We start from the raw sequence: 26845 nt of genomic DNA on the forward strand, positions 1-26845 counted from the left end.
TATAATTGTTCTATTGTCCGCTGGTACATAGGATGTCTGTACTGTGGGGACAACTGCATAAGAGAGCGTGCTCCATTCTTTCCTCTTTGATAGCTATTTGCAGGAACACCCCAATTCAGTTTGACACCACTATTTGAATAAATAAATAGAATGTTGTGTTCCCTAGGCATTGATAAAGTCAGAGGCGGAACATAGAGTAACCCAAGGTGGGCATCCGTTGTGACGACCCGGAAATTTCCGACCAAATTTAAACTTAAATCTTTGTATGATTTCGACATGATAAACAAAGTCTATTTAATTGAATCTCAAGATCTTGGAACTGTCTACATGGATACACTTAAACCTTTGACTATTCTCGAGGATTCACGAACGATTATTTGTAAATAAATATGTATATTTATATAAATGTATGTATATATATATAATTGGAAATTATAAAATAAACGTTAAAAATTAAATATGTGAATTAAGATAGAAAATAATTTGAAATTAACTTATGTATAATTTCTATATATAATAATTATTATATGTATATTGTGATGTATGTTAAAATGTATAAAAATTTAATATTCAATATTAGATCTATAAAATACATTATATAGTTATATTACAAAAGCAATAACATATAAAACTAATATACTAAATTTAATTATTAATTTTTTTATATAACAATATTGTTGTTTCTTTCAATATTAATATCAATATTATTATTATATTATTATCTGTAGATAAAAAATTTAATGTATATAAAGTGTTAGTTTATTAATCATATTATTATCATTAATAATAAGTATTACTATAATTAGTATTATTATAAGTAATATTATTAGTATCACTAATAATAGTGTTATTATCATTTTTTTTATCATGATTATTAAATCGATTAAAAATCAATACTATTGTAATTATTAAAAATATCATATTATTATTATTACTACTTTTATCATTACTGATGTTAACATTTGTATTGATATTTTTTTTAGTATTTCTATTATTATTATTATTTTATTAATATTATTATAACTAATATTATAATTAGTATCTTTAATAATATGATTATTACCATTTTTATTAATAGTAACATTATTATTTATTATTAATATTAATATAATTATTTTTATTATTATTAATATATTTATTAATATTAGATTAATTATAAAATCAAAGAACCCGTACCATTCTGTTTCATGTATCCATCTAGCTATAGTCGATTCTGATTTTCTGTCTCAAATTAGATACCAGTCGATTCTTTTGCATAAACAAAATTCCAAATTCAGTTTCATGTCTTTGTCACTTTTATTTATTTATTTTATTTTTTCTTCTTTCTCCTTCTGAGTTATTCCTACTGTCGACCTAATTACAATTATAAGTCAATTCAACTTCAGTGTTAAGGGAATGCTTTCGATCTAATAATTATTTACTAAATCACAAACACCTTTTTCAGTTCTTAATTCAATCAAATTGAACCATAAAAAAATACAAGAACAGACGGTAGCTCTGTTCATGTTTTAATTTCCAAAAGCTTCGAATTCTTGTTAAATTTCAAATGTATTAGTGCAGTTGTGATAGAAAACTCTCACTTAAACGATCTGAAAAGTTTAAAAGTTCAATTCTTCAAAACGAGTTCTAATTTTCGAAGTCAAAGTTTTTGATATAAAAAGTCAAACATCGTTATATGATCAAATTCGAGTTATCTAGTATGATTCAAGTTACATTAACGATTTCAAAAGTTTCTGTGAGTGATTTAAGAGTTATTTCATGTTGTGATTACCATCTAAACATGCCCCAATTTCAAAATCTAATTTCAAGTTCATATATTCATAAGAGTTGTTGTGCTGCTTATTTTATTTTGTTTCTGTTGATTCAATTAATCATCAACCGGTCGGTTATGTGTCAAATGAAACAATTAAACTCAAACAATAAGTTGCTGTTTAGTTTGGTGAGGTTTCGGTCGACATTTTAAAAGAAGAAGAAGAAGAACAGTCTGACAATACGGGTTATATAAAATTGAGTCCAGGAATTATCAGAAAAGAGAAGATGGTCAAGTGGTTTAGGAGATTAGCGGGTGAGCGAGAGGTCTCCGATTCGAGCCCGGTTTGTGGCAAATAAATTTTTGTTTTTTGGAAAGCTATATAAGGTTCGTGAATCCGAGGCCAACCCTGCATTGTTCAATGTCGTCATATGTATTTTTACTACAAAATACAGTATAGTGAGTTCATTTACTCCCTTTTACTCTTTACATTTTTGGGACTGAGAATACATGCGCTGTTTTTACAACTGCTTTATTAAATGCTTTTGAAATATATTTTGAACTGCGAATACATGAAATGCTTTTATAAATGTTTGACGAGATAGACACAAGTAAAACTTTCCTCGAATGAATTATTATGCAGACAGAAGTTCTGTGGATTATTATTGAATTAGTTGGACGTTATAATTGCCACTAATTGTTGTGAATATTTCCCCTGATTATTATTGCTTGGTAACCTAAGAATTAGAATCGGGTATTGCCCTAATTCACGCGAATCCTAAAGGTAGCTACCGGGTTTAACACCCCCACCCAGAATGTTCACTAGAAGGAAGGGCTAGTGGGCGTGGTGTTTAGTACTTCGAAGTTTATATGATTATTATACAGACGAGATGTTCTATTTTGGGGATATTATTTATGCGCATTATATGTTAAGGTCAATTACCAAGCCAAGCTATGAAAGCAATGAAAAGTGAATGTTATGTATCGAGAGAATGATTTTATACACATGTTATGCGTATGTTAATTTTTGTGCACGAGATATGTGTACGATTACTAAGATTTATGAAAGATGATTTTATACACGAAAAAGGTGTACTGTATTTAAAAGATATCACATGTACATTACAGGTGGGTATAGGATTCGGGCCCATTTGTACCATGCAGGATTTAAATCTTGTGGTCTATCAAAATGATGAATTTTATTATTTTATGATAAACCTATGAACTCACCAACCTTTTGGTTGACACTTGAAAGCATGTTTATTCTCAGGTATGAAAGAAATCTTCCGCTGTGCATTTACTCATTTTAGAGATATTACTTGGAGTCATTCATGACATATTTCAAAAGACGTTGCATTCGAGTCGTTGAGTTCATCAAGACTATTATTAAGTCAATTATAGTTGGATACATTATGAAATGGTATGCATGCCGTCAACTGTCGATGTAATGAAAGTTTGTCTTTTTAAAAATGAATGCAATGTTTGTAAAATGTATCATATAGATGTCAAGTACCTCGTGATGTAACCAAATATAATGTATTCGTCCAGATGGATTAGGACGGGTCATTAGATCCGTCCACCCTGGATTTTACGGGAAAAAATTTTGTACACACAAAAAAAAAATTTACTATAAAATAAAGTTTTTTTTAGTGTTCGACCCTGCTGAATATGAAAGATTTAAAAAAAATTTACACCCGCCTCACCTGTATCCGAGTTCAAGTACCGCCGCTGGATAAAGTATAACACATGTCTGCACATGAGTTAAACTTCTGCATTCCCACGTGGTCTTGTAAGGTCACTTGTCAGCCGCCGACGCGTGTCCTTTTCTGTTCAACATTGTCTTCGACTTCTGTTGAATAGTACAATTGATGTAGACCACTCCGAAAATCACTATGCTTGTAATGGAGCATAGCTGTCTTCGTGTAATATGCTGCTTACCAGCTATGCTGGTTCTTCTATGCTGAGTCAACTTCATGATTTGATGAGCACTCATCCTGTGCTAATTGAAGAATACTATCTACCTTGTGCTGGTAGACCAGACAGCATATTAAACAATCGACACATCAATATTTGCTGTCTATACCTAAACAAACCTATGCTGACTGCACATAACATTTTAGTGTACATATTTGATGTTTTGTCATAATTAAATCCTTAATTATTTTTGGGACTCAACAACAACTTCTATTTTTGTCTCATAAATTGGATGCCCAACAAAGCTAAGAACCTGAAAATTTCAATACTCGAATGTTATTATGTAATAACATCCTAAATTAATATTTTGAGAACGTTCGTATCTGGATTGGTAGTATTCGTTAGTGTTTTTAACGTAGACTGCATATAATTATATAATTTGCATAAGAGAATATATCATTAGAAAAAACGAACATATGGACTCTTAATTAATATCATACACAAGTTTAAAAACCGGTTATTGCCAAATGTTGTAGCGCACAAGCAGGGTCCATGACAATGATGATCATAACTACTTATTTGTCTAAGATAATTAGTTAGTTGGTTGACACATGTTCATTATATCCAAATAAATGTTCTGAATCAACAAACAAGATGTAAATTTTTATAAGTGAAGAAAGTTATAAACTTTAAATAACATGAATCCTGAAATTAAAGATCCCAATGCTTCTCAGGTCCCTGGTCAACATCCTTAAAGTGGTCAAAACCCGTCATTGCTGATCCGAACAATAAGAAGACATGATGATAAATCGGTAAACCAAAGCGGCTATTTCAATTATTAAAGTATTCAGATACACGTAACACGATGTATTGAATGCCAAAATGAAAAAATACCAGATTTTAATTTCGAATTCAAAGTTACGAATCAAAACCCTAATTCGAATTAATACTTACGTCGTTGTCCTGAATTTAAGATTATGAAAAACATCGTAATACATTATGTCATCATGTAGTGATCAATAAAACTTCATACACATGGAAGTAATGATAATCGGGTTAAGGGAAACAGATCGATTTATTCCATGGATGAAAATTGGTTGGATGATTATTAATCTGTTCGATTTGATAATGGATTTGATCGGAGTAGTAATGAGTTTTGTAGTACTGAGAGCAGTTTGTATGAAGAGCAGTATCAGAGAAATTGAAACGGTTTTTCGCAAACCTTTTCTCAATATTAGCGTGCTAATTCTTTGGGTTTTTTCCTATCAAGGGTAAGTGAGTAATTAGTACATGTAACTGCCTCATAATTTCTTAAATGATGCCATAGTCAATTTAAAGAGTTGAGATTAAATGATAGAAAAGTCATCTAAAGGTTGGAGTTTGGACGTGTGAGGTTTTTAAAAAAATTATGATATCATAAATTTTATCTTATCATAAATAAGAGAGATTTATATATGAAAATAAACTATTAATTTGAGGCAGCTCAAAATAAAATACTGAACAATTAATATGAGACAGAGAGACTATTATATTAAATATTATAATAATTAATAATAATAATTTTATTATGTAAATGAAAATTAAGAAAATTAGGATTAGAGAAATTAAGAATTAAGAAATAAGAAATAATAAAAAGGGAAATACGGGTTAGAGGACGAACGTGGAAACCACGGCAAATAACCAAAAACCGCACACATCTACAACCGTCAGATCATATAATTCAACGGCCAATAAGAAAACCCTAGCCTAAACCTTCGTTTCTTCTATTATAAATTCACCCTTGCAGTCAATACTCACTCCACTATCGTTCTCTTGAAATCGGTTGAGCCACACACACCAGCCTCTTTGCAAAGGTACTCTCTAATCCTTCTTCTACTATTTTTCATTCTATATTTTAATCGCTCAATTTTATATTATGTTTGCACATGTATTCTTGAATTTATGTTAGGGCTTGTAATTTCATTTTTGTGGATGTATATTTTATTCTGATTATACTTATTTTTGAATCGATCGAATCATGTTTTATATTCAGATCACGTGTATACCTAAATTCGTCTGATTATAATTTTGTAATTGTCCTTTTTACTGATAATTTTTAGATTTGTTTTGTGATCTGTACTCTACGTCTCACATTAGATAATGTTTATATATGCGGTTGAGTTATGAATCTGTTTAAAATTATAATATAGTGATTTTGTTTACTTATACCTCTGTGTTGTTTGTGTAATCATGTACTGTTAATCAATGAATGCTCTCTGCATTTTTAGTTTAATTAAACTAGCTGAATGTGGTGAATTTGCTATTGAATGTGTATTTAATATTATTGTTCTAATAACATTTAGCTTTTATAGTTTTAAATAAGTTCATACCAGTTTATTTGATTTTAAAATTACTCTGTAGTTTTTAGCCTTTTTACTTACTGATGAGAAGTTCAAGTTTATATAATATACTAGTACTCGAAATATGTTTGATTCATGTTATGCTTTCTTTTTAATTTTTTGTTTTTTCGATCCTGGAATTTTATTCGTTGCTCTTATTAATATTATATATAGTGTGATAGTTGAAGTTACTGATATTACTTGCAACTGTTTAGCCAGCTTAAATTTGATATTTCAGAATTTGAAAGGAGTATTGTTGTCACTCTACATGTTATTCTAAAAAGTTTTGATTTAATATATTTTCTTATGCATTATCTGTTCTCATTTTGCTGTATCTAGTCATTTATCTGATAGAATCATGTTGTTGTAGGATTCTTTGATGATGTTACTGATGCTATTTGCGTTTTTTTTTTTTTTTTTTCAGTTTACATTTGACGTTTCAAAATGGGTAAGGAAAAAGTTCACATTAGCATTGTGGTCATTGGACATGTCGACTCAGGCAAGTCCACTACCACTGGTCACTTGATCTACAAGCTTGGTGGAATCGACAAGCGTGTGATTGAAAGGTTTGAGAAGGAAGCAGCTGAGATGAACAAAAGGTCATTCAAATACGCCTGGGTGCTTGATAAACTTAAGGCCGAACGTGAACGTGGTATCACTATTGATATTGCGTTGTGGAAATTTGAAACCACAAAGTACTATTGTACCGTTATCGATGCACCTGGACATCGTGATTTCATTAAGAATATGATTACTGGTACCTCCCAGGCTGATTGTGCTGTTTTGATTATTGATTCTACTACTGGTGGTTTTGAGGCTGGTATTTCTAAGGATGGTCAGACTCGTGAGCACGCGCTCCTTGCTTTTACTCTTGGTGTGAAGCAAATGATTTGCTGTTGTAACAAGGTAAAACTTTAGGCTACTTTTTTGTGTTTTAAATAGATCAAGAAGAAGGGTAATGTCCTATTTCGGTAAACTGTTCACTTTGACTTTGCAGCTAAATGGGTTACATTTGTTATGGGAACGGTGGGTTGGGTTTTTGATAACAATGTGTTGTTTTTTAGTACTTTTTCATGTTTAAAGTGTGATTTTGATATTGATAAGTTGTTTTTAGGTACTGAATGGCTGCATACATATTCGTATGTTTATTTTCACTCTTTGATGTGCAGATGGGTAATCAATGGGTTACATTTGTTATGGGTCTGGTGGGTTGGGTTTTTGGTAACAGTGTTTAGTTTTTTTCAGTACCTGTTCATGTTTAATGTATAATTTTGATGATGGTAAGCTGTTACTAGTGTACTGATTGGCTGCATTACATATTCTTATGCTTATGTTCTTCATCATTTTATGTGTAGATGGATGCAACCACACCCAAGTACTCCAAGGCCCGTTATGAAGAAATTGTTAAGGAAGTCTCTTCATACTTGAAGAAGGTTGGATATAACCCAGAAAAAATTGCGTTTGTACCCATCTCTGGTTTTGAGGGTGACAACATGATCGAGAGGTCCACAAACCTTGACTGGTACAAGGGTCCCACTCTTCTTGAAGCTCTCGACAACATTAACGAGCCTAAAAGACCTTCCGACAAGCCACTCCGTCTCCCACTTCAAGACGTGTACAAGATCGGAGGTATTGGAACTGTGCCAGTTGGACGAGTTGAAACAGGTGTCATCAAGCCCGGTATGGTAGTCACTTTCGGACCATCCGGCTTGACCACTGAAGTCAAGTCTGTTGAGATGCACCACGAGGCCTTATCTGAAGCTCTACCTGGTGACAACGTTGGGTTCAATGTCAAGAACGTTGCAGTCAAGGATCTCAAGCGTGGTTACGTTGCATCCAACTCCAAAGATGACCCTGCTAAGGGTGCAGCCAGTTTCACTTCTCAGGTTATCATCATGAACCACCCGGGTCAGATCGGAAACGGTTATGCTCCAGTTCTCGACTGTCACACATCTCACATTGCTGTCAAGTTTGGTGAGATTTTGACCAAGATTGACAGACGATCAGGTAAGGAGCTCGAGAAGGAACCTAAGTTTTTGAAAAATGGTGATGCTGGGATGGTTAAGATGCTTCCAACTAAGCCAATGGTTGTTGAGACGTTTGCTGAGTACCCACCGCTCGGTAGGTTTGCGGTCCGGGACATGCGTCAGACGGTTGCAGTCGGGGTTATTAAGAGTGTGGACAAGAAGGACCCAACTGGAGCTAAGGTGACCAAGGCTGCAGTCAAGAAGGGTGCCAAGTGAAAGAGTGTTCTGTTGGTTTATGTTATGTTTAGTGACTTTTATTATTATATTTACTTTTGGTTTTGGACGAAATGGTTTGGTATTTTGTATTGGAGCTTGCATTGCTGTACTCTAGCCTCGCTTGCGAGGATCCGTGGAGGTATCGAGCAACTTGTTGCTTGATGACGGCTGTGTAAGTTTCGTTTCCTTGGTGATTGCTTATAAAACTCGATTTAAGATTTTCAGGTGAATCCTTTATTATGCTTGTTTTGTGGTTGCTTTAGTGTTCTCTTTGCATGTCTAATGGTTATTTTCTGCTAAAGAAGTCTTTGTTTTGCCCTAAGAACCTTGGTAGCTAGTTTGTAGTTTAGTGTTGAGTGACTGAAATTATAATATGGTACGATCTAGTGGTTTGTTTGAACTTATAATATAATAACCTGCTTTGTGAGTTGGCTTTTAGTCACTAGAAACTAAGATTCTGAATGTGCTATATGAAAGTCATCTTTTTGAAAGTTTACTAAGATGCCAAAGAGCGGGCCCTGTAGTTTAATGTTAGAGCTAGCCATGGCTACTGTGTCATAGAAACAAACCCTCTACGGAGTTGGCCATATCTACGACGGAAGAGAGAGAGAAACCGATGTTCTTTTAGATTGAATAGGTTGTACGCATTTAGCTTTAGGTTGTACTCTACTTTTAAATATATAAATAGTGTATGTTATTATTGTTTTGATGGTAATGTTTAGTTTGAATGGATTATAGTGTTTTGGTGTTGATATGACATGATATATATGATGAAACTCTTTAGTTATGAGAAAGGAGTGGTTTAGACATCGGTGATTGGTGATTGCTTTAGCTGTTTTCTGGACAAACTGGTGTCCCCAACAAGTGATGTTCGAGAATGAATATCTTTGTTGGAAATTTGCTTTTGATTTAGTGAAATCAAGAAGCATACCTGGCTTGTTGGGCCAAAAAAATTAAATCGAACAAAATGTCCTCAATTGATAATAGATCCGACTTTTTAAACATGTTCTTTTTAAGCTGACAAAATCTTCTTTTATAAAAAATAAATAACTACTTCAATTACTTTAATAAACCCAGCAGAGTGCAAACTAACCTTTGTTGCAACATTCATTTTTCTCGGACTCAGGTTTATATTCCCCTTCACAAGAAGTAATTCACCAAACGCAGTCTTGAAATGTACACCAATGTTGCTGGTAGCTTTAGCTAATACTCCAGTTTTTTATATACACACTGTTGCTGGTAGCTTTAGCTAACACTCCAGTTTTTTCTATTAGTTTCTAGTTTTTTATATTTATGAAAGTATCTGACAGAATAACTATAGCTCTATTAATTTTTTACTTTTTCCATCCATCAAAAATACTTCAAGCTCTTGTAATTAAACGGAGTTTTTTCATGAAAGATAGAAGCAAAAAACTCCGACAAAAAACTAACCAATAAAAGCTTGTTGCAAAACATAACATGCCCAATGTGTCATTGTGCTCCTTTACATTTTGTTGGTTAAAATGACTTTTCATATCCGTAACAAGAACAGTTCTCAGTTAACATAAACTATCATTATTTACTACCACAACGATACATACAAAAAAAAAAAAAAAACCTCAAGTACAGACACGAAAACACCAACACACACATAATCCGAAAAAACACCAACACACATAATCCGAAAAAGGCTTCACAAAGCCTACTACACAAACTAGTTACAAACTTGCAAAACCACTAATCCATCCCCATCGCCATATTATACGCGAATCCACTCTTTTTCATCCTTAGTTTCGATCCCACATTATTCATTAACACAGACCCTTTACCATCCTCACTTTGCGGTTGATCTCCGCTCTCATCTTCCGGGATTTCAGCATCTCCACCACCCGGAGACGCTGAAGTCGAGGGCAAAATAGTCGTTTCGTGTTGCATATTAATGATCTCACCCATCCTATCTTCACTCAACCCAAAAGCAGCCGCAAACTCCGGACTTATCATGGTTTGCAAAATTGAACCTTGACCCACCAAAAACTGCGGCAAGTTGTCTCGTGCTGATGTCGAGAACCCGAAAAACACAAAGGGACTCATTCGTGATGCCACCTGGCAAAACGGAAAGTACCGTGGGATCCAAAACACATCACCCTCGTTCACTTCTGCGTCCATTGCTGATGTTCCGTTTGGAAACACGACTTGAATGTTCCCGGTCCCACTCAACACCACTCCGTACTCCGTTGCCGTCGGATTAATATGCGGGGCCATCATTGAGCCCTAATATTTAGTAACATCAAAGTAAGTCAAACGCATAAAAGTTTCTAAATCATAAATCACATTTATTTGACTAATACTTTTTTATAATAATTATTTTGATTTTGATTTTGATTTTGATTACCGCAGTGAGATTAACGAGATAGACACCAAAGTCGGATGCCTTAAGCGGTTCATAATCGTCTCCATCGACCTCAACGCTCCAACCGAAATCGTTTCTAAAATCAGCCTTTCGATCGTAAATATTATACGAATCCAAATCGTCTCCGCTACTACCCTTTTTGTTTCCAAATATGAAATTCACGAACTCGGTTACGGACCATGTTGATTTTTCTTCAGTTTTGTCAGGCTTTTGTCGCGCATTTAAAATTCTCTTCATCTGTGTTTTTCGTTCGTCTGTACCTTGCTCCAAGAAACGCTTCCACATGCTTGGTTCGGTTTGAGGTTCACTCGCATCAGGGTTCAAGTACACAATCGCGCCTTGTTGTCGGGTCGATAGTAGCTCATCAATCACATCATATGTAACCTATAAAACAAACATTGTTAGTTTCATTGTTTAGAAACAAGAAACCAAGGTAATCACTTACATTGAATGCGGTCGCCAAAGTTTGTGTATCAAATCCAGCAAGTACTGAAGTTGGACTTGTTCCTCCACCGATGAAAAATGTCTGCAAAATTAATTTAATTTAATTAATTAAAAGCATTTTTCTTGACATATCTATCTAGTTGTTACTTTGAAGTTTACACATACATCACTAAATTAGTGATACTTGATATCACATTCATAATGTATTGGACTAATGGTCATTTATAAACCTCACCTTTTAGTCTTGGTGAAATTACATATAAACACACTTATTCAGTTGTTACAAATCGTATATTAACCAATGTTGTAAAAGTCGCGAGTCAGGGACGCATCGGCCGAGACCTAAAAAGGACGCGTCGATCGAGTCGTGGACGCGTCGGTGACGCATCGGTCGTTGACCAACGTTGACTTTATTAATAATTTCTTTAATATATATTTATATATGTATAAAATAGTTGATTATGTATCATAAGTTTCTTAAATAAGAACTTGAATTTGAATACAATCAAACTTCAAACTCAATTTATGTTACCGAGTACATAATCAGTAAGAACACAGAGAAAAGAGCGGCCCAAAAAATGAAAACAAACCCTAATTTTAAAACATATCACATCTTGATGAAAATTTGACTGATTTTGACCGTTTTGACCAACTTTGACCGAACTTTTAGCTTTGATCGTCTTTTGAGTCGTTTTCAGAAAAAACGGGACGGAGAACTCAAAAAAATGACGCATCGGCCGATGCGTCGGACAAGTCGGCCGACTTTTACAACACTGATATTAACTATTCATATGCAGTGGAGGATGAATTGTAGTCACGGGTATCTCTAGTTAAAAGCTAAAAAAAACTTTACACGATCCAATCCTATTAAATCCAATGGTGTCACACACAAAAAACATTACACTATCCAGTCACTAGTTAAAAGTTCAAAAAAATTTCTATCGAATCGCGTATTTTAATGGTAGTCCGTGCTAACACCGGTTATAAACTAGACCGGCTAAAGGGGTAAGGTTTTACCCTTAAAAACACATCTACGGATTTGTTGGCATACGTATGTGAATAAATGCTACGTGTTTGTAACTACAATACACAATCCACGGAATAATTTAAACATTTATAAGTGTGAATATTCGACAATAATTTAGACATTAAGTAGAAATGACTAAATTTATACATTATACAATCCATACGAAGAATGAAGTACCTGGAACGAATGCCAATCGGAGCTTTCGGCAGTATCGATAGTAGTGATGACACGTAGGCGTTGACCTCGAGCTGTGTTGACCAAATAGAACACTGAACCCGCTTGGATTCTGTATATATCTCCAGCTTTCAGATCTTTCTCTACTAATTTATCTTTATAAATTGTTCCAATTCTAACCTCACCTATACATTAATTTAACAAACAATTTTTTAGCTAATTGAAATAAATCTCGACATTTGAAAAAAAAAAATGTGTGATTACAAGGTTGATATTTTTAAACTCGTAAATGATACATGATGATGAACTAGTCTAAAACCACGAATCATACAACATTAAATTTGTAATTTGAAATGTTTGAATAAAAAAGATTTTTCTTTTAAAGGTAAATAGTCAGCATAAGACATCGAATACTCTCATCTGTTACGTTCTTAAACCATTCGGAAAATTCGGAAAGATAGGCCGCGCGGGTTAATCCTGAATGGATCCGGTATAAAAATGTTATCCGATTACGTTTAATTAAAAAAGTGTGATACCTCTTTCGACGAAAAAGATGACACTAGAATCCAAATATTGAGGAATAAACATGCTATTTGGTTCCATTGTAATAAACCCAATATGCATTGGACTTTGACTAAAAAGTCCACCAACACCCTTAACCACCCTCATACCACCAGCATCCGTCGCCACCACCCGCTTCGAATCCGACAATATATACCGTCGCGAATCCATCGGTACCCTCCCTCTACCACCCGGACCACCACTACCACCACCACCACCACCACCTCTTTCCTCCGGTGGATAATCCCATGACCTTCCGCCACCGCCACCGCCGCCCCTTCCTCCACGACCACCTTCCGGTGGAAACACTCCCTCCCCTTTTCCTTCATGTTCTCGTCGTCTACCGCCGCCGCCACCTCCGTGTCCTCCAGCAGAGGGATAATCCCATGATGACCTTCCACCGCCACCGCCGCCACGACCACCCTCCGGCGGAAACACTCCCTCACCTTTTCCTTCATGTTCTCGTTGTCTGTCACCTTGCCATCCTCCTCTGCCCTGTGCGTGTACTCCGGCAACCACTACCACCACCGCTAGTAGGAAAAATACCAATTTCGATGCCATTGTTGAAATGTGGTTTGAGATTGATCAAGTTGTGTAGTTTAAGTAGAAGTGATGACGTGGGACACATGGCAGGCATGCAACGATTGTTGTGGCTGTGTCATTTGATTAACATGGACACCGTTAACTTGAATAAAGTTAGTGTTTGTGTTCGTGTATAGTCTTGCACACTTGGCGCTGACTTTCTGTAAATAAATCAGGACTAATTTTTGTACTTATTTATTACTAGTTAATACCGTAGTAGTTATAGTTAGATTTTTTTTTTTAAATGGTAATTTTTTTGATCCCACTTTCAAAAATGGAAAAAACGAAATTTTTGCTGAAAAAATGGTAAAACCGAAGTTTGGAACTTCGGTTTTGCCATTTCCGAAGTTTCAAACTTCGGTTTTGGGTGACATGTCAGCAGAAACCCTAAACCGAAGTTTGGAACTTCGGTTTTGCAGGTTAACAGTAAAACTGAAGTTTCAAACTTCGGTTTTGCAGTCTGCATCATCAGTCACAATTATGGACTGAAACCTGCAACCCTAGTCTCAATTATGGACTGAAACCTGCTAACCTATCATGTCAAAATATGATTTATCGTCTTTTTTCATTTATTTAAATCACCCTTATCATGGACTCAAACACAAACATCACCAAGAACACAATTCAAGCATTTCAAAGTCAGTTTCAAACACCAACAACACAATTCAAACTAATCTTAATCAGTTTCATACATCAACAATTACAAAAATGTCTATAATTCGTCCATTCATGGTTCATTTTCTTTGGGGAGGTCAAATTTCATTCCAAAATGGTTGGCTTATTGGTGATAACATAACGGTTAGAAGGAGTTTTGTGTTGACAACCAAGGTTAACTGTATGCAGTTAAATCAAATGGCGTATAATTATGTAGGTGTGAGTCAAAGATCACACACGTTAAAAATGTTCTTGTGGGTTCTTTTCAATGAAAATGAATGGAAAAGTGAACTTACTGATGATAACACTTTGGAAACAATATATTTTTATTCTCAGAATGATCCAAATTATGAGGCTTAAATTGAAATTTAGTTTGAGGAAGTTTTTTCAACCACCCAAGGTTCGGGTTATATGGATCTTATTCAAACTTTGGAGGGTGGTCCATCAACATCAAACCACCATTCAACAGTTGTTGAAGATGAACAAGAACGAAGAGACGAAGTAGAAAATGTAGTAGACCCAGATGATGGTATGTCTACTGCAACCGACAATACAGTTTCTGAATATAGCATTGAAGATAATGTTTCCGGTGACGAAGGTAGAGAGGAGCAAGTGGAACCACAATTTGAGCCTGCCCCAGTTTCACGTTTCGGGTTTGTTAATGAAGGTGAGGGTAGTAATAGTTTTCCATTCGATGACGACCAAGAAGCTTCATGGGTTTTTTATGATAAGGAGATCTGTATTATTTCCAAAGGAATGGTGTTCCAGAACAAAGCCGAACTTATTTATGCTGTTCGAAAATGAAATATACACCATAATAGAGAAATAGTTGTTACACAAAGCAAGCCGGGTTATTGGCAAACACATTGTAGAACAACTAGCTCAAGTTATAAGGGTCCACAAGAAAGATACCATTGTGCCTGGAGTGTTAGTGGTTCGTCTCACAATCGATCGATGGTATGGAAAATAACAAAATGGAAAGATGAACACACGTGTTATGGACACGTATCAGAAAACAACAATCGTTGTTTAACCTCTAGCTTAATTGCTACTGAAATTGAACATCAAATATGTTTAAACGTTGCTTATCCTGTTGCCAACATCCAAGCCCAAATAAAAAATACATGGCATGTAGATATCCGTTACGGCAAAGCATGGAATGCTAGGCGTATTGCAATCGAACGATTGTTTGGAACTTGGGAAAGTAACTTTATTCATTTACCAAATTATATAAATGAATTAGTTACTACCAATCCAGACACAATTGTTGTGTTTGAAAATGGACCTGAAATTGAAGAAGGTTTCGACACCTTTAAATTTGTATTTTGGGCATTCGGTCCAGCCATTAAAGCGTTTAAAATGTGTATTCCAATGATTTGCATCGATGGCACCCATTTGAAAGGTAGTTATAAGGGTAAATTATTAACAACGGTTGCCAAAAATGCTAACAATCAACTTTTACCCATTGCCTTTGCCCTAGTTGATGAAGAAAGTAACGAAAGTTGGGTTTGGTTTTTGCAAACGCTCCAAGAAAATGTTATTGGAAACGAAAAGTTGTGTGTCATCTCTGATCGACACCCAGGTATCTTACATGCAATGGGTGCTCAAACATATGGTTGGAAACATAGGTACTGCTTGCGCCACATTCGTAGCAACTTGTTGGGAAAATACACTAAAGTGAAATCGCTCAAACACTTGTGTTGGACAGTCGGTTCAACAACAAATCAAATATTGTACAAGAATGCTTTCTGAGACGACCCGTCCTAATTCATCTGGACGAATACATTACATTTGGTTACATCGCGAGGTACTTGACCTCTATATGATACATTTTACAAACATTACATTCGTTTTTAAAAGACAAACTTTCGTTACAATGAAAGTTGACGGCATGCATACCACTTCTTAATATATCCAACTATAAATGACTTGATAATAATCTTGATGAACTCGACGACTCGAATGCAATGTCTTTTGAAATATGTCATGAATGACTCCAAGTAATATCTCTAAAATGAGCAAATGCACAGCGAAAGATTTTTTTCATATCTGAGAATAAACATGCTTTCAAGTGTCAACCAAAAGGTTGGTGAGTTCATTAGTTTATCATAAACATTCATTTCCATCATTTTAATAGACCACAAGATTTTCATTTCTCATAAATATATGTCCCATGCATAGAGACAAAAATATCATTCATATGGTGAACACCTGGTAACCGACATTAACAAGATGCATATAAGAATATCCTCTATCATTCGGGAAATCCTTCGGACATGATAAAAACAACATCGAAGTACTAAAGCATCCGCAACCATGGATGGGGTTTGTTAGGCCCAATAGATCTATCTTTAGGATTCGTGTCAATTAGTAGATTGGTTTACTAATTCTTAGGTTGAAGTGCCCCGTCCTAATCCATCTGGACGAAGTCTTCAACAGTTGGTCCCATTGCGAGGTTCTGACCTCTATATGCCATAAACGACTCCATGTAATATGAGCAAATGCACAGCGGAAGATTTCTTTCATACATGAGAATAAACATGCTTTAAAGTGTCAACCAAAAGGTTGGTGAGTTCATAAGTTTATCATAAAACAATAAAATTCATCATTTTGATAGACCACAAGATTTAAATGCTGCATGGTACAAATGGGCCCGAATCCTATACTCACCTGTAATGTACATGCTATATCTTTTAAACACAGTACATCTTTCTCGTGTACGAAACCATTTTCATAAATCATAGTAACCGTACACATATCTTGTGCACAAAAATAACATACACATAACCTGTGTATAAAATCATTCTCTCGATATATAACATTTACATCAACTGGTGGCAATTATCATGTCCACATAATTCAATGGTGGCAATTATCATGTCCACATAATTCAATGGTGGCAATTATCATGTTCACATAATTCAATAATAATCCTCAGAACTTCTGTCTGCATAATAATTCATTCGAGGAATGTTTTGCTTGTGTCTATCTCGTCAAACATTCATAAAAGCATTTCTTGTATTCGCAGTTCAAAATATATTTCAAAAGCGTTTAATAAAGTAGTTGTAAAAACAGCGCATGTATTCTCAGTCCCAAAAATGTAATGAGTAAAAAAAAGGGAGCAAATGAACTCACGAATATAAATATTGTAAAACAGTTAATAAAGCATTTGCATGTATTCTCAGCCCAAAAATGTAAAGAGTAAAAGGGATTCAAATGAACTCACAATACTGTATTTTGTAGTAAAAATACATATGACGAAACTGAACAATGCAGAGTTGGCCTTGGATTCACGAACCTATATTATTTGTATATTCATTAATACATATAATTGCAATCGAATAAATATTTATATTATTATTAGTGATAATTTTTATATTACTATATTATATATTTTATTATATATTTATTTTGTATATTTTAAATAAAGTATTTATATATTTAAGTTATGGTTATTATATTTATTTTTATATACATAATCTTTTGTTTACAAATATTAGTTATAGTAAAACTAGAGTAATATTAATAGTAAAAATGATAATAATTATAATACTTAATACTATTAATTAAGATAATAATGGTTATGATTTCATTAGTGATAAAAATAATGATATTAATACTAATAATATACTTATATTAATAGTAATGGTTCTAATATTTATAAAGTGATAATAATACTAATATTTATGAAGGTAATAATAATTTGTATTATTTTATTATAATCATAATAATAACATTAATAATTAATAATAATAATCATAACAATAATAATAATAATAATAATAATAATAATAATAATAATAATAATAATAATAATTATACTAATAATAGATAAATAATAATAAAAAATGGTTATACCCTTTAATAAGCTTCCTAAAAAGAATTTGCCCCAGACAAGGCTCGAACTCGAGACCTCTCGCTCGCCCACCAACACCCTCACCATCCAATCCAATTCGTTTTTCCTGATTTTAATTGCTACCTAAAGTATATAACCTTCCTGTCTGTTTCTCTCTCCCTGAACTCCTAATTAATCAGCTGGATGCCTTTAATAATAAACCTTCCAATAAATAAAAAAATATGCCACAGCAAGGGTTCGACCCTGCGACCTCTAATTCACCCAAAGTCTCCCAGGCCACCTGCCCTACTTCGTCTTTCTGTTATAATTTATAACTCGAATCTATTTGACCGAATATATTCCCGTTTCCATTTAGAATCCATTTAGCCCAACGAGTTTTCTAAGCCCAATTAATAAATGGCGGCCCAAGTTACAGTTTCATAAGCCCGCATAAAAAAAAATCTTGATATGTTTATAGATAAAGAGGATAGGATAGTAACCGCTGCATCTTTATTTTTTTTCTTTTTTTTTTAAATCGTCCCCATCACCTATAAATTTACTACCCGACCCAAAAGACAACAATATTAATAAATCCTATACTTTTTGAAAAGGAACTCTCAAGTGGGATTGCTTGGTTGTGATTGTCGGCCAAAAATTAAAAGGAAGCACACCACATACAATATAAATCATTGTACTAATCCACTATCAAAAGGTGTTATATATAATTGATAGAAAAAGGAATGTTTATATAAATACGTGGATGTAGTAGTCATCTCGTAGCAGCCGTATAATAAATAGATAATTTGTGTTGAACTCGTCAACAAAGAAAATAGAAAACATGGAGTTTTATTTGCGAAAAGTTGGGAGAGAAAAAGAGAGTGTGGAAGAGGCGGGTATAAGTTAATCGTTGGTGGTGCAGTGGTCGTAATGGTGGTGGTTTCACGGTTGTTGGGTATGTTTTACCACGATTCAAACAGCACAAAACGTTTTTTTTTCTATTAAGATGAAAGGTGGCGGTTTTATGATTCAAGGAGAAACAGGAAACGATATAAATATAATCAAGTTAATGAGGGTGGTGGCTTGTGGCGACTTGGGTGGTTCGATGGAACTGCAAACGAAAATAACAATCAAGAAAAGAAAAAAAAACAAAGAAGGTGAATCATGGTTGTCTTTTGTTGGATGAAAAACGAAAAAGAGAAGAGATTGAACAATGGTTATTATTTGTGGATATGCATGATCTCCAAAATAAGAGTTTTCAAGAGTGGATATGTGTATGAGAGACATAAATGAATTCCAGTGGTTGTAATTGTTATTGGTAGTGAAATGGGATTTGTATGAACACATACAATCGTGAATTAATCAGTGTTATAGCAAATTCAGTAGTTGACAGAAATTATTAATCGTACAGAAATAATAAAAGAAATGTAAAAGTTTGATAATGACCCTAAACAAATTTTGGATTATGTTGGTGTTTGATTGAAGGTTCGTACGATATTGTAAGTTGGAGAATCAATTAGGCAGACATAAACAAAAACGAAAATATTCGATGTGGACAAGTAGAAGCAATTAATTCTGCATCGATTCCCTATATATCTAAATCAGTTTAACATTGTTTATACATTTATATATAAATCTGTATATATAAAATGTATAAGTCTGGATATGTAAATCTGTATAAATCTGTTTTTCATACGTATATATATCTATATAATATAAATTCCAACTGATTCCTAATATAATTTGTATATGTAATTCAGATTATATGTATATAGATATATCTATTTCTATATATCAGTACATATATTATCTATAATATAATTAATCTTATTAATTAATAAATATAACTATCATAATAATAATAATAATACTCTTAATATTATAATTAATAAATAATATTTAAAATTATAACATATTATTGATAATAATAATGTCTATAGGATTTATAATTATGATAATATTAATTATAATAATACTATTATTATTAATGGTAATACTAATATTAGTAATACTAATATTATAACAATTTATATTTAACACCCTTCATATCTATATATAATATATTGAGAAATATTAATTACTAATACAGATTTTAATATTAATGAAGGTAGTCATAGTATTATTAGTATAGTAATTATATCTTTAACCTGTATACATATTTTATTATTACCATTTATTAATCTTGTAATATTTAATAATTATATAATACACACACACACACACACACACACACACACACACACACACACACACACACACACACATATATATATATATATATATATATATATATATATATATATATATATATATATATATATATTTATTTATATATATTGAAGGTTTAATATTTATACTTTCCAATATAATAATTTATAGAAATCCTATATTTATAATAATATCATATGTATATTTATATTTATATATTCATATGGTAGTAACTTAATTACTTTATTTATTATTTTACATTTTAACTTAAATGATTAAAGTGTACTTTATTAATTCAAGCTATTATATATACACTTACATTTATGTTTGTATATATATATATATATATATATATATATATATATATATATATATATATATATATATATATATATATATATATATATATATATACATTTATATTTATTTACACACAATAGTTCGTGAATCGTCGAATTTGGTCAAAGAGTAATTGCATATATATATAAAATCAGTTCAACAATTTTTGTGACTCAACATTACAGACTATGCTTATCGTGTCGGAAACATATAAAGATTAAGTTTAAATTTGGTCGGAAATTTCCGGGTCACTACAGTACCTACCCGTTAAAGAAATTTCGTCCCGAAATTTGAGTAAGGTCATCATGGCTAACAATAAAAATTGTTTTCATGATGAATATGAGTTGATGAATAGAGTTTTATCATTATTGATTAATATAGATAAAACAATTCAATTTCTCGAAGAGTACGAGTGAAGCTATCATAAAAGATTGAAATGAGTAAATGCAGGTTTGTCTTAACTGGTGACGTAGTCAGGGTTGAATTCCGGAATTCAAGGGATTTAAAGAAAATCTTTGTAATCTATAAGATTTGATTCTTCGGTAAATAATAAAATTAGGATTCTTTTTATTTTATTGCGGTCATCTGCCTCGATCGCTTCGCTATAAATCAACCTCTTTCATTCCTTTTATTTTCATCACTCATATACTTTCTTCCTCAATCTATTCTTCTAAGGATTGTGAAAATGCTCAATCCAGTTCTAATTCTGAATATTATTCTGGTCATTACAACAATAATTCTTCTTTTTCATTTGCCACCAGAAGAATCTGTTTACTTCTATTACGCTCTAGGGATTATTGTATTCCTGATCCTCCCGTATCTTTATCTTGCTATTCGCATAGACATACACGATTTATGATCTTTCTTGTTTGCTGCGATTTATACTCCAATTAGTATTTCGAGGCTCCATGTTTTTGTTTTCTCCCCGACCTGAAGTAAAGCGATTAAGACGTCTCGAATTCGTATGTATAAAATTTTGAATGAACATAACTTAATGTTCTAAGCGGAAAGGAAAGGTAATAGCACGATTTAATTTGTTAAATTACCAGAAGTTACGAAAAAGACAGAACCATCAAGAAAATATTTTCTTGATATGTTTAGAGGTTAAGTAGAATGAAAGAATCGTATAGCATGGCACATAATGATGGTACTGTGAATCATCACATTCCATTAGAAACTCAACATGACTTACTGTAATATAATCACGTTGATCAAGTGTCATTATATTATACTAACTCATGCATCAGTTCCCAACATTACTTCAATAACATTCATATTTTAAGCTCGAAAATTTACAGAATATAGAAACTAACAGTTTCTATATGATGTAATACTGATATCACGAAGAGACTAATGATTTCAGATAAGAATAGTTATAAAAATATCTCCAGAAATATGGAGGATATTTATAATGAAAGATACGATAATATCTCGGAATATCTAAGATCAGAGGATGATAGAAACTATTGTCTGCAAGGGTTTAGAGTAAAGAGCAAGATATTCACTAAAGACTTTAGCAGACATTGAATCATTTTGAATTCTTTGAAGTTAAACTTATTCTTTGTGATTTATCCACGGCTTTCTTCATAGTTTCGCATAATCTGCTTTTCGGTACTAAATTTTCTATTGAATGTTTCCAATATAATAATACACAGGAAGCACGAAGAGGTATATAATTTTGGACGAAAATATTTATGAAAATATCCTCAGAAATATCGAAGATATTGATGATGATATTTTGGAATTTCTAAGTTCGATGGTTGATGGAGAAAGATTTTTCCGCAAGATTTTAACATGACTTCGGAGCAAGATATTCTCTAAAGATTTCAACGGATCCAGAATTATCTAGATTCTTTGAATATAGGGTATGGTCCTTGTATTTGTCCTTGGTCTCCTTCATGGTTAACTCTATCCGTTTTCCAGTTCCAATGTTTCTGAGCTTTTCCAACATATTATTCTTTATCATCAAACTTCCAACGAATAAGGTCATTTACGGTTGCCTACAGTTTCTGCTGCTTCATTCAGCTTTTTCAACATTCAAAGTATCGATTCGTAAACTGGGTGCCTTTTCAAAATTTCAGAATTGAAGATCGTAATTCTAGGAGATAATTGTTATATGTATACATATAACTATTGATGTAGAAATGCTACGAGATTCGAAATACTGATTGCTGATTCCCGATAATTGGTATGGCAATTATTGTTACAGGGTATAGATGAATACAAGATGGGGTTTCAATGAATATAATGATTTTTTGAAAAGTCCAAATTCATTGAAGTTACTGGTAATTTTACTGCTAATGTGGTGAAATATAAACGGTTCTCCGGTAACGATGATGATAGGCAAACTTATATATCGAGGTTATAATAAGGCTAATTCGAATGGAAGTTGAAGTTGATTTGTTGAAGATGTGATAAAATTAGCTAATTTGAAAAATAGTTGCAATGTTATTTTCGGTAATAACAATGCCAAAGGAGCTAACACAGACACGTGTTAAACTTTTACTTAGGGTCCAAGAGTTTTCAGGTGCATAACTATATGCGTCAATCTTTTTTTTTCATAGATGAAGTGCAGTTGGTTCATCCTTTCAATTGAGGTGTTTTCAAGAATCATGAAAGGTTTGAACGCAGATTAGAATTGTCAAGATACAAATGGCGTTTAAGATGAAATCAAGTGGCAACTTGAAGAATTATTTAGTTTCATATATTATAATCAACATTTTAATTCATTTTAATTGTCCAAAGTCATTAGTCCACAGTCGATAGTCCACAGTTGACAGTCCAATAATTCATATATAATTTAATATATAATATTCAAATTAATTAATACGTATCGTGACCTGTGTACATGTCTCAGACTCGATCACAACTTAAAGTATATATATTATTGTAGAATAAACCTCAACCCTGTATAGAGAACTCGATCATTACTGCATATAGAGTGTCTATGGTTATTCCAAATAATATATATATATATATATATATATATATATATATATATATATATATATATATATATATATATATATATATATATATATATATATATATATATATATATATATATATATATATATATATATATATATATATATATATATATATATATATATATATATATATATATATATATATATATATATATATATATATATATATATATATATATGCGTCGATATGATATGTCAAAACCTTGTATACGTGTCCCGATATTTAAAGTACGTAAAATAAATACATAAATTAAATGACGATAAATAAAATTGCGAGAATGTAAATTGCGATAATTAAATTGCGATAAATAAAGTGTAATCAGTTAGCTGGGAACAATTAGCTAGGAACAGTTAGCGTGGATTCTTAACAAAATTTCTCATAGTTAATTTGTTTGTTTCTAACAAATTTTATTTTGTCAAATGTTTTCTTCATTATGCCACTTGTTGGATTTTGATAAATCAAAATCCCAATATGAAATTGGATGAATATGGTTATTCTGTGGTGAACGAATTTGTATATCGGTGGATGTAAGTAGGATAGTAAATGACTGTTGAATTAGCTTCGACGAATGTACAATGTAACTTATTAAGATGAAATCTAATTATTCCCCGGGTATTACCTACCCGTTAAAATATTTTCACCATTAACAATTTGTACAAAAGAATTTTTAATTACAATCTTTATAAAAACATATATACGTATATATTTTCTTCAGATGTAATATAGATTTAATGAGTTAATATGATATTAATCTCATTTGATTTTTCGGATGGTACTTAGAATAAATAATCTCTAAAACTTTAGAGATTACATAATCGCCATGAAGAACGAAGGTAATTGATGTAGATCGATACGTAGAACGATGATTATGCTTGAGGTATAGATTGCGAGGTTGAGACGTGTGATGATGTTGTTGTTGGTACTGGTTATGCTGCTGGTGCTACTGATGGTAGTACTATTGCTGTCGGTGCTACAAGTATTGTTGGTGCTGAGGTTGGTAATGATGTTGGTGTAGTAAGTATAGCTTATAGATCACGCACCATTCTTGTCAAGTTTTCTATCCTACCCTCTATCATTTCTATCCATCCACTCATCTGATTCGATAGATCTTGATTATCAATTCGAAGTTCCCTAACTTCTTCTAACATTCCCCTTCGATTGGTATTCGGAAGTAGAGATTGAATATTTTCTGAGATTGCAGTAATGCGACCTTCGAGGTGGAAAACATTAGCAAGAAGGGTGATTACAGTGTTGCGCATAGGTTCACCGGTGAGTACATCATTTTCTCCGATGTTAGGAGGTAAGTTTGGTTTGCAGTAGGGCCCGCCTTCTTCATTTCTCCATCGAGTGAGTAAGTCTCGGACCCACCCCCATCTCCTCCAGAAAGAAAAAAACTAAATGGTTGAGGCACTTCTGGTTCATTGACTTCGGAGTCTGCTTCAATATACATCTCGAAATCGCTTCCGGAACTAATAGAATCCAAGCTAGGTGTAGGATCCATCTCTCACGATCAGTTAAAGGGTTTTGATATGAAATGATTTTCAAATATCGAATGATATTCTAATTATATATAGAATATCTATACATACTTCCAAAGATCCCGTGAATTACGGAAAAAATTAAGGAAACGTGTCAGATAAAGTCTACAGTGACAGATACGCTAAGATATGGATTAGTAGATATGCTAAGATATGAATTTTTGTCTATACACTATTCGTGCAATCAATGCAGTAAGATGTGTCTAGACTAAGAATGATAAGCAGGTAATTTCCTAAGGATAAATAGATGATTTTCGACACGAATGATAAGCAAAACTTTTGATATGCAGACACGGTCGAAGTCCAGGCCCACTAATGCATCTAAACAACTATCAGTTAGACACACTAATGCAAGACCTGGTTCGCTAAGACCACCACTCTGATACCAACTGAAGTGCCCCGTCCTAATCCATCTGGACGAAGTCTTCAACAGTTGGTCCCATTGCGAGGTTCTGACCTCTATATGCCATAAACGACTCCATGTAATATGAGCAAATGCACAGCGGAAGATTTCTTTCATACCTGAGAATAAATATGCTTTAAAGTGTCAACCAAAAGGTTGGTGAGTTCATAAGTTTATCATAAAACAATAAAATTCATCATTTTGATAGACCACAAGATTTAAATGCTGCATGGTACAAATGGGCCCGAATCCTATACTCACCTGTAATGTACATGCTATATCTTTTAAATACAGTACATCTTTCTCGTGTACGAAACCATTTTCATAAATCATAGTAACCGTACACATATCTTGTGCACAAAAATAACATACACATAACCTGTGTATAAAATCATTCTCTCGATATATAACATTCACATCAACTGGTGGCAATTATCATGTCCACATAATTCAATGGTGGCAATTATCATGTCCACATAATTCAATGGTGGCAATTATCATGTCCACATAATTCAATAATAATCCGCAGAACTTCTGTCTGCATAATAATTCATTCGAGGAATGTTTTGCTTGTGTCTATCTCGTTAAACATTCATAAAAACATTTCTTGTATTAGCAGTTCAAAATATATTTCAAAAGCGTTTAATAAAGCAGTTGTAAAAACAGCGCATGTATTCTCAGTACCAAAAATGTAATGAGTAAAAAAAAGTGAGCAAATGCACTCACGCATATAAATATTGTAAAATAGTTAATAAAGTATTTGCATGTATTCTCAGCCCAAAAATGTAAAGAGTAAAAGGGATTCAAATGAACTCACAATACTGTATTTTGTAGTAAAAATACATATGACGAAACTGAACAATGCAGGGTTGGCCTTGGATTCACGAACCTATATTATTTGTATATTCATTAATATATATAATCGCAATTGAATAAATATTTATATTATTATTAGTGATAATTTTTATATTACTAAATTATATATTTTATTATATATTTATTTTGTATATTTTAAATAAAGTATTTATATATTTAAGTTATGGTTATTATATTTATTTTTATATACATAATCTTTTGTTTACAAAATATTAGTTATAGTAATACTAGAGTAATATTAATAGTAAAAATGATAATAATTATAATACTTAATACTATTAATTAAGATAATAATGGTTATGATTTCATTAGTGATAAAAATAATGATATTAATACTAATAATATACTTATATTAATAGTAATAGTTCTAATATTTATAAAGTGATAATAATACTAATATTTATGAAGGTAATAATAATTTGTATTATTTTATTATAATCATAATAATAACATTAATAATTAATAATAATAATCATAACAATAATAATAATAATAATAATAATAATAATAATAATAATAATAATAATTATACTAATAATAGA

General features: G+C 32.4%; 3 protein-coding genes across 3 annotated transcripts; 2 read left to right on the forward strand and 1 right to left on the reverse strand.

Moving 5' to 3' along the window:
• Window positions 1-5411: 5411 nt before the first annotated feature.
• On the forward strand, window positions 5412-8515 carry LOC139886523 (elongation factor 1-alpha-like). Its single transcript, XM_071870360.1, has 3 exons — window positions 5412-5517; window positions 6467-6948; window positions 7398-8515. The coding sequence occupies exons 2-3, from the start codon at window positions 6487-6489 to the stop codon at window positions 8283-8285; spliced, it is 1350 nt and encodes a 449-aa protein (XP_071726461.1). The 5' UTR covers window positions 5412-5517; window positions 6467-6486; the 3' UTR covers window positions 8286-8515.
• A 1486-nt stretch (window positions 8516-10001) lies between these two features.
• Window positions 10002-13447, reverse strand: LOC139892842 (vicilin-like seed storage protein At2g28490; the record flags this gene model as incomplete). The annotated part of the gene is made up of 6 exons (XM_071875972.1): window positions 10002-10535; window positions 10657-11058; window positions 11120-11200; window positions 12323-12504; window positions 12856-13161; window positions 13300-13447. Coding segments are annotated over 6 exons (1653 nt in total), but the record flags the coding sequence as incomplete, so codon positions are not given.
• A 1623-nt stretch (window positions 13448-15070) lies between these two features.
• LOC139892850 (uncharacterized) lies at window positions 15071-15868 on the forward strand. Its single transcript, XM_071875984.1, has one exon. The coding sequence runs from the start codon at window positions 15071-15073 to the stop codon at window positions 15866-15868; it is 798 nt and encodes a 265-aa protein (XP_071732085.1).
• The last annotated feature ends 10977 nt before the right edge of the window (window positions 15869-26845 follow it).

This window comes from Rutidosis leptorrhynchoides, chromosome 1 (assembly GCF_046630445.1).
Source record: "Rutidosis leptorrhynchoides isolate AG116_Rl617_1_P2 chromosome 1, CSIRO_AGI_Rlap_v1, whole genome shotgun sequence".
Classification (NCBI taxonomy): domain Eukaryota; kingdom Viridiplantae; phylum Streptophyta; class Magnoliopsida; order Asterales; family Asteraceae; genus Rutidosis; species Rutidosis leptorrhynchoides.

Bases quoted from the DNA above. Each gene is read 5' to 3' on its own strand.
- LOC139892850 (XM_071875984.1), top strand. From the start codon at position 15,071: ATGGTATGGAAAATAACAAAATGGAAAGATGAACACACGTGTTATGGA.
- LOC139886523 (XM_071870360.1), top strand. From the start codon at position 6,487: ATGGGTAAGGAAAAAGTTCACATTAGCATTGTGGTCATTGGACATGTC. The intron at 6,949-7,397 runs GTAAAACTTTAG...TTTTATGTGTAG, and splicing joins TGATTTGCTGTTGTAACAAG to ATGGATGCAACCACACCCAA.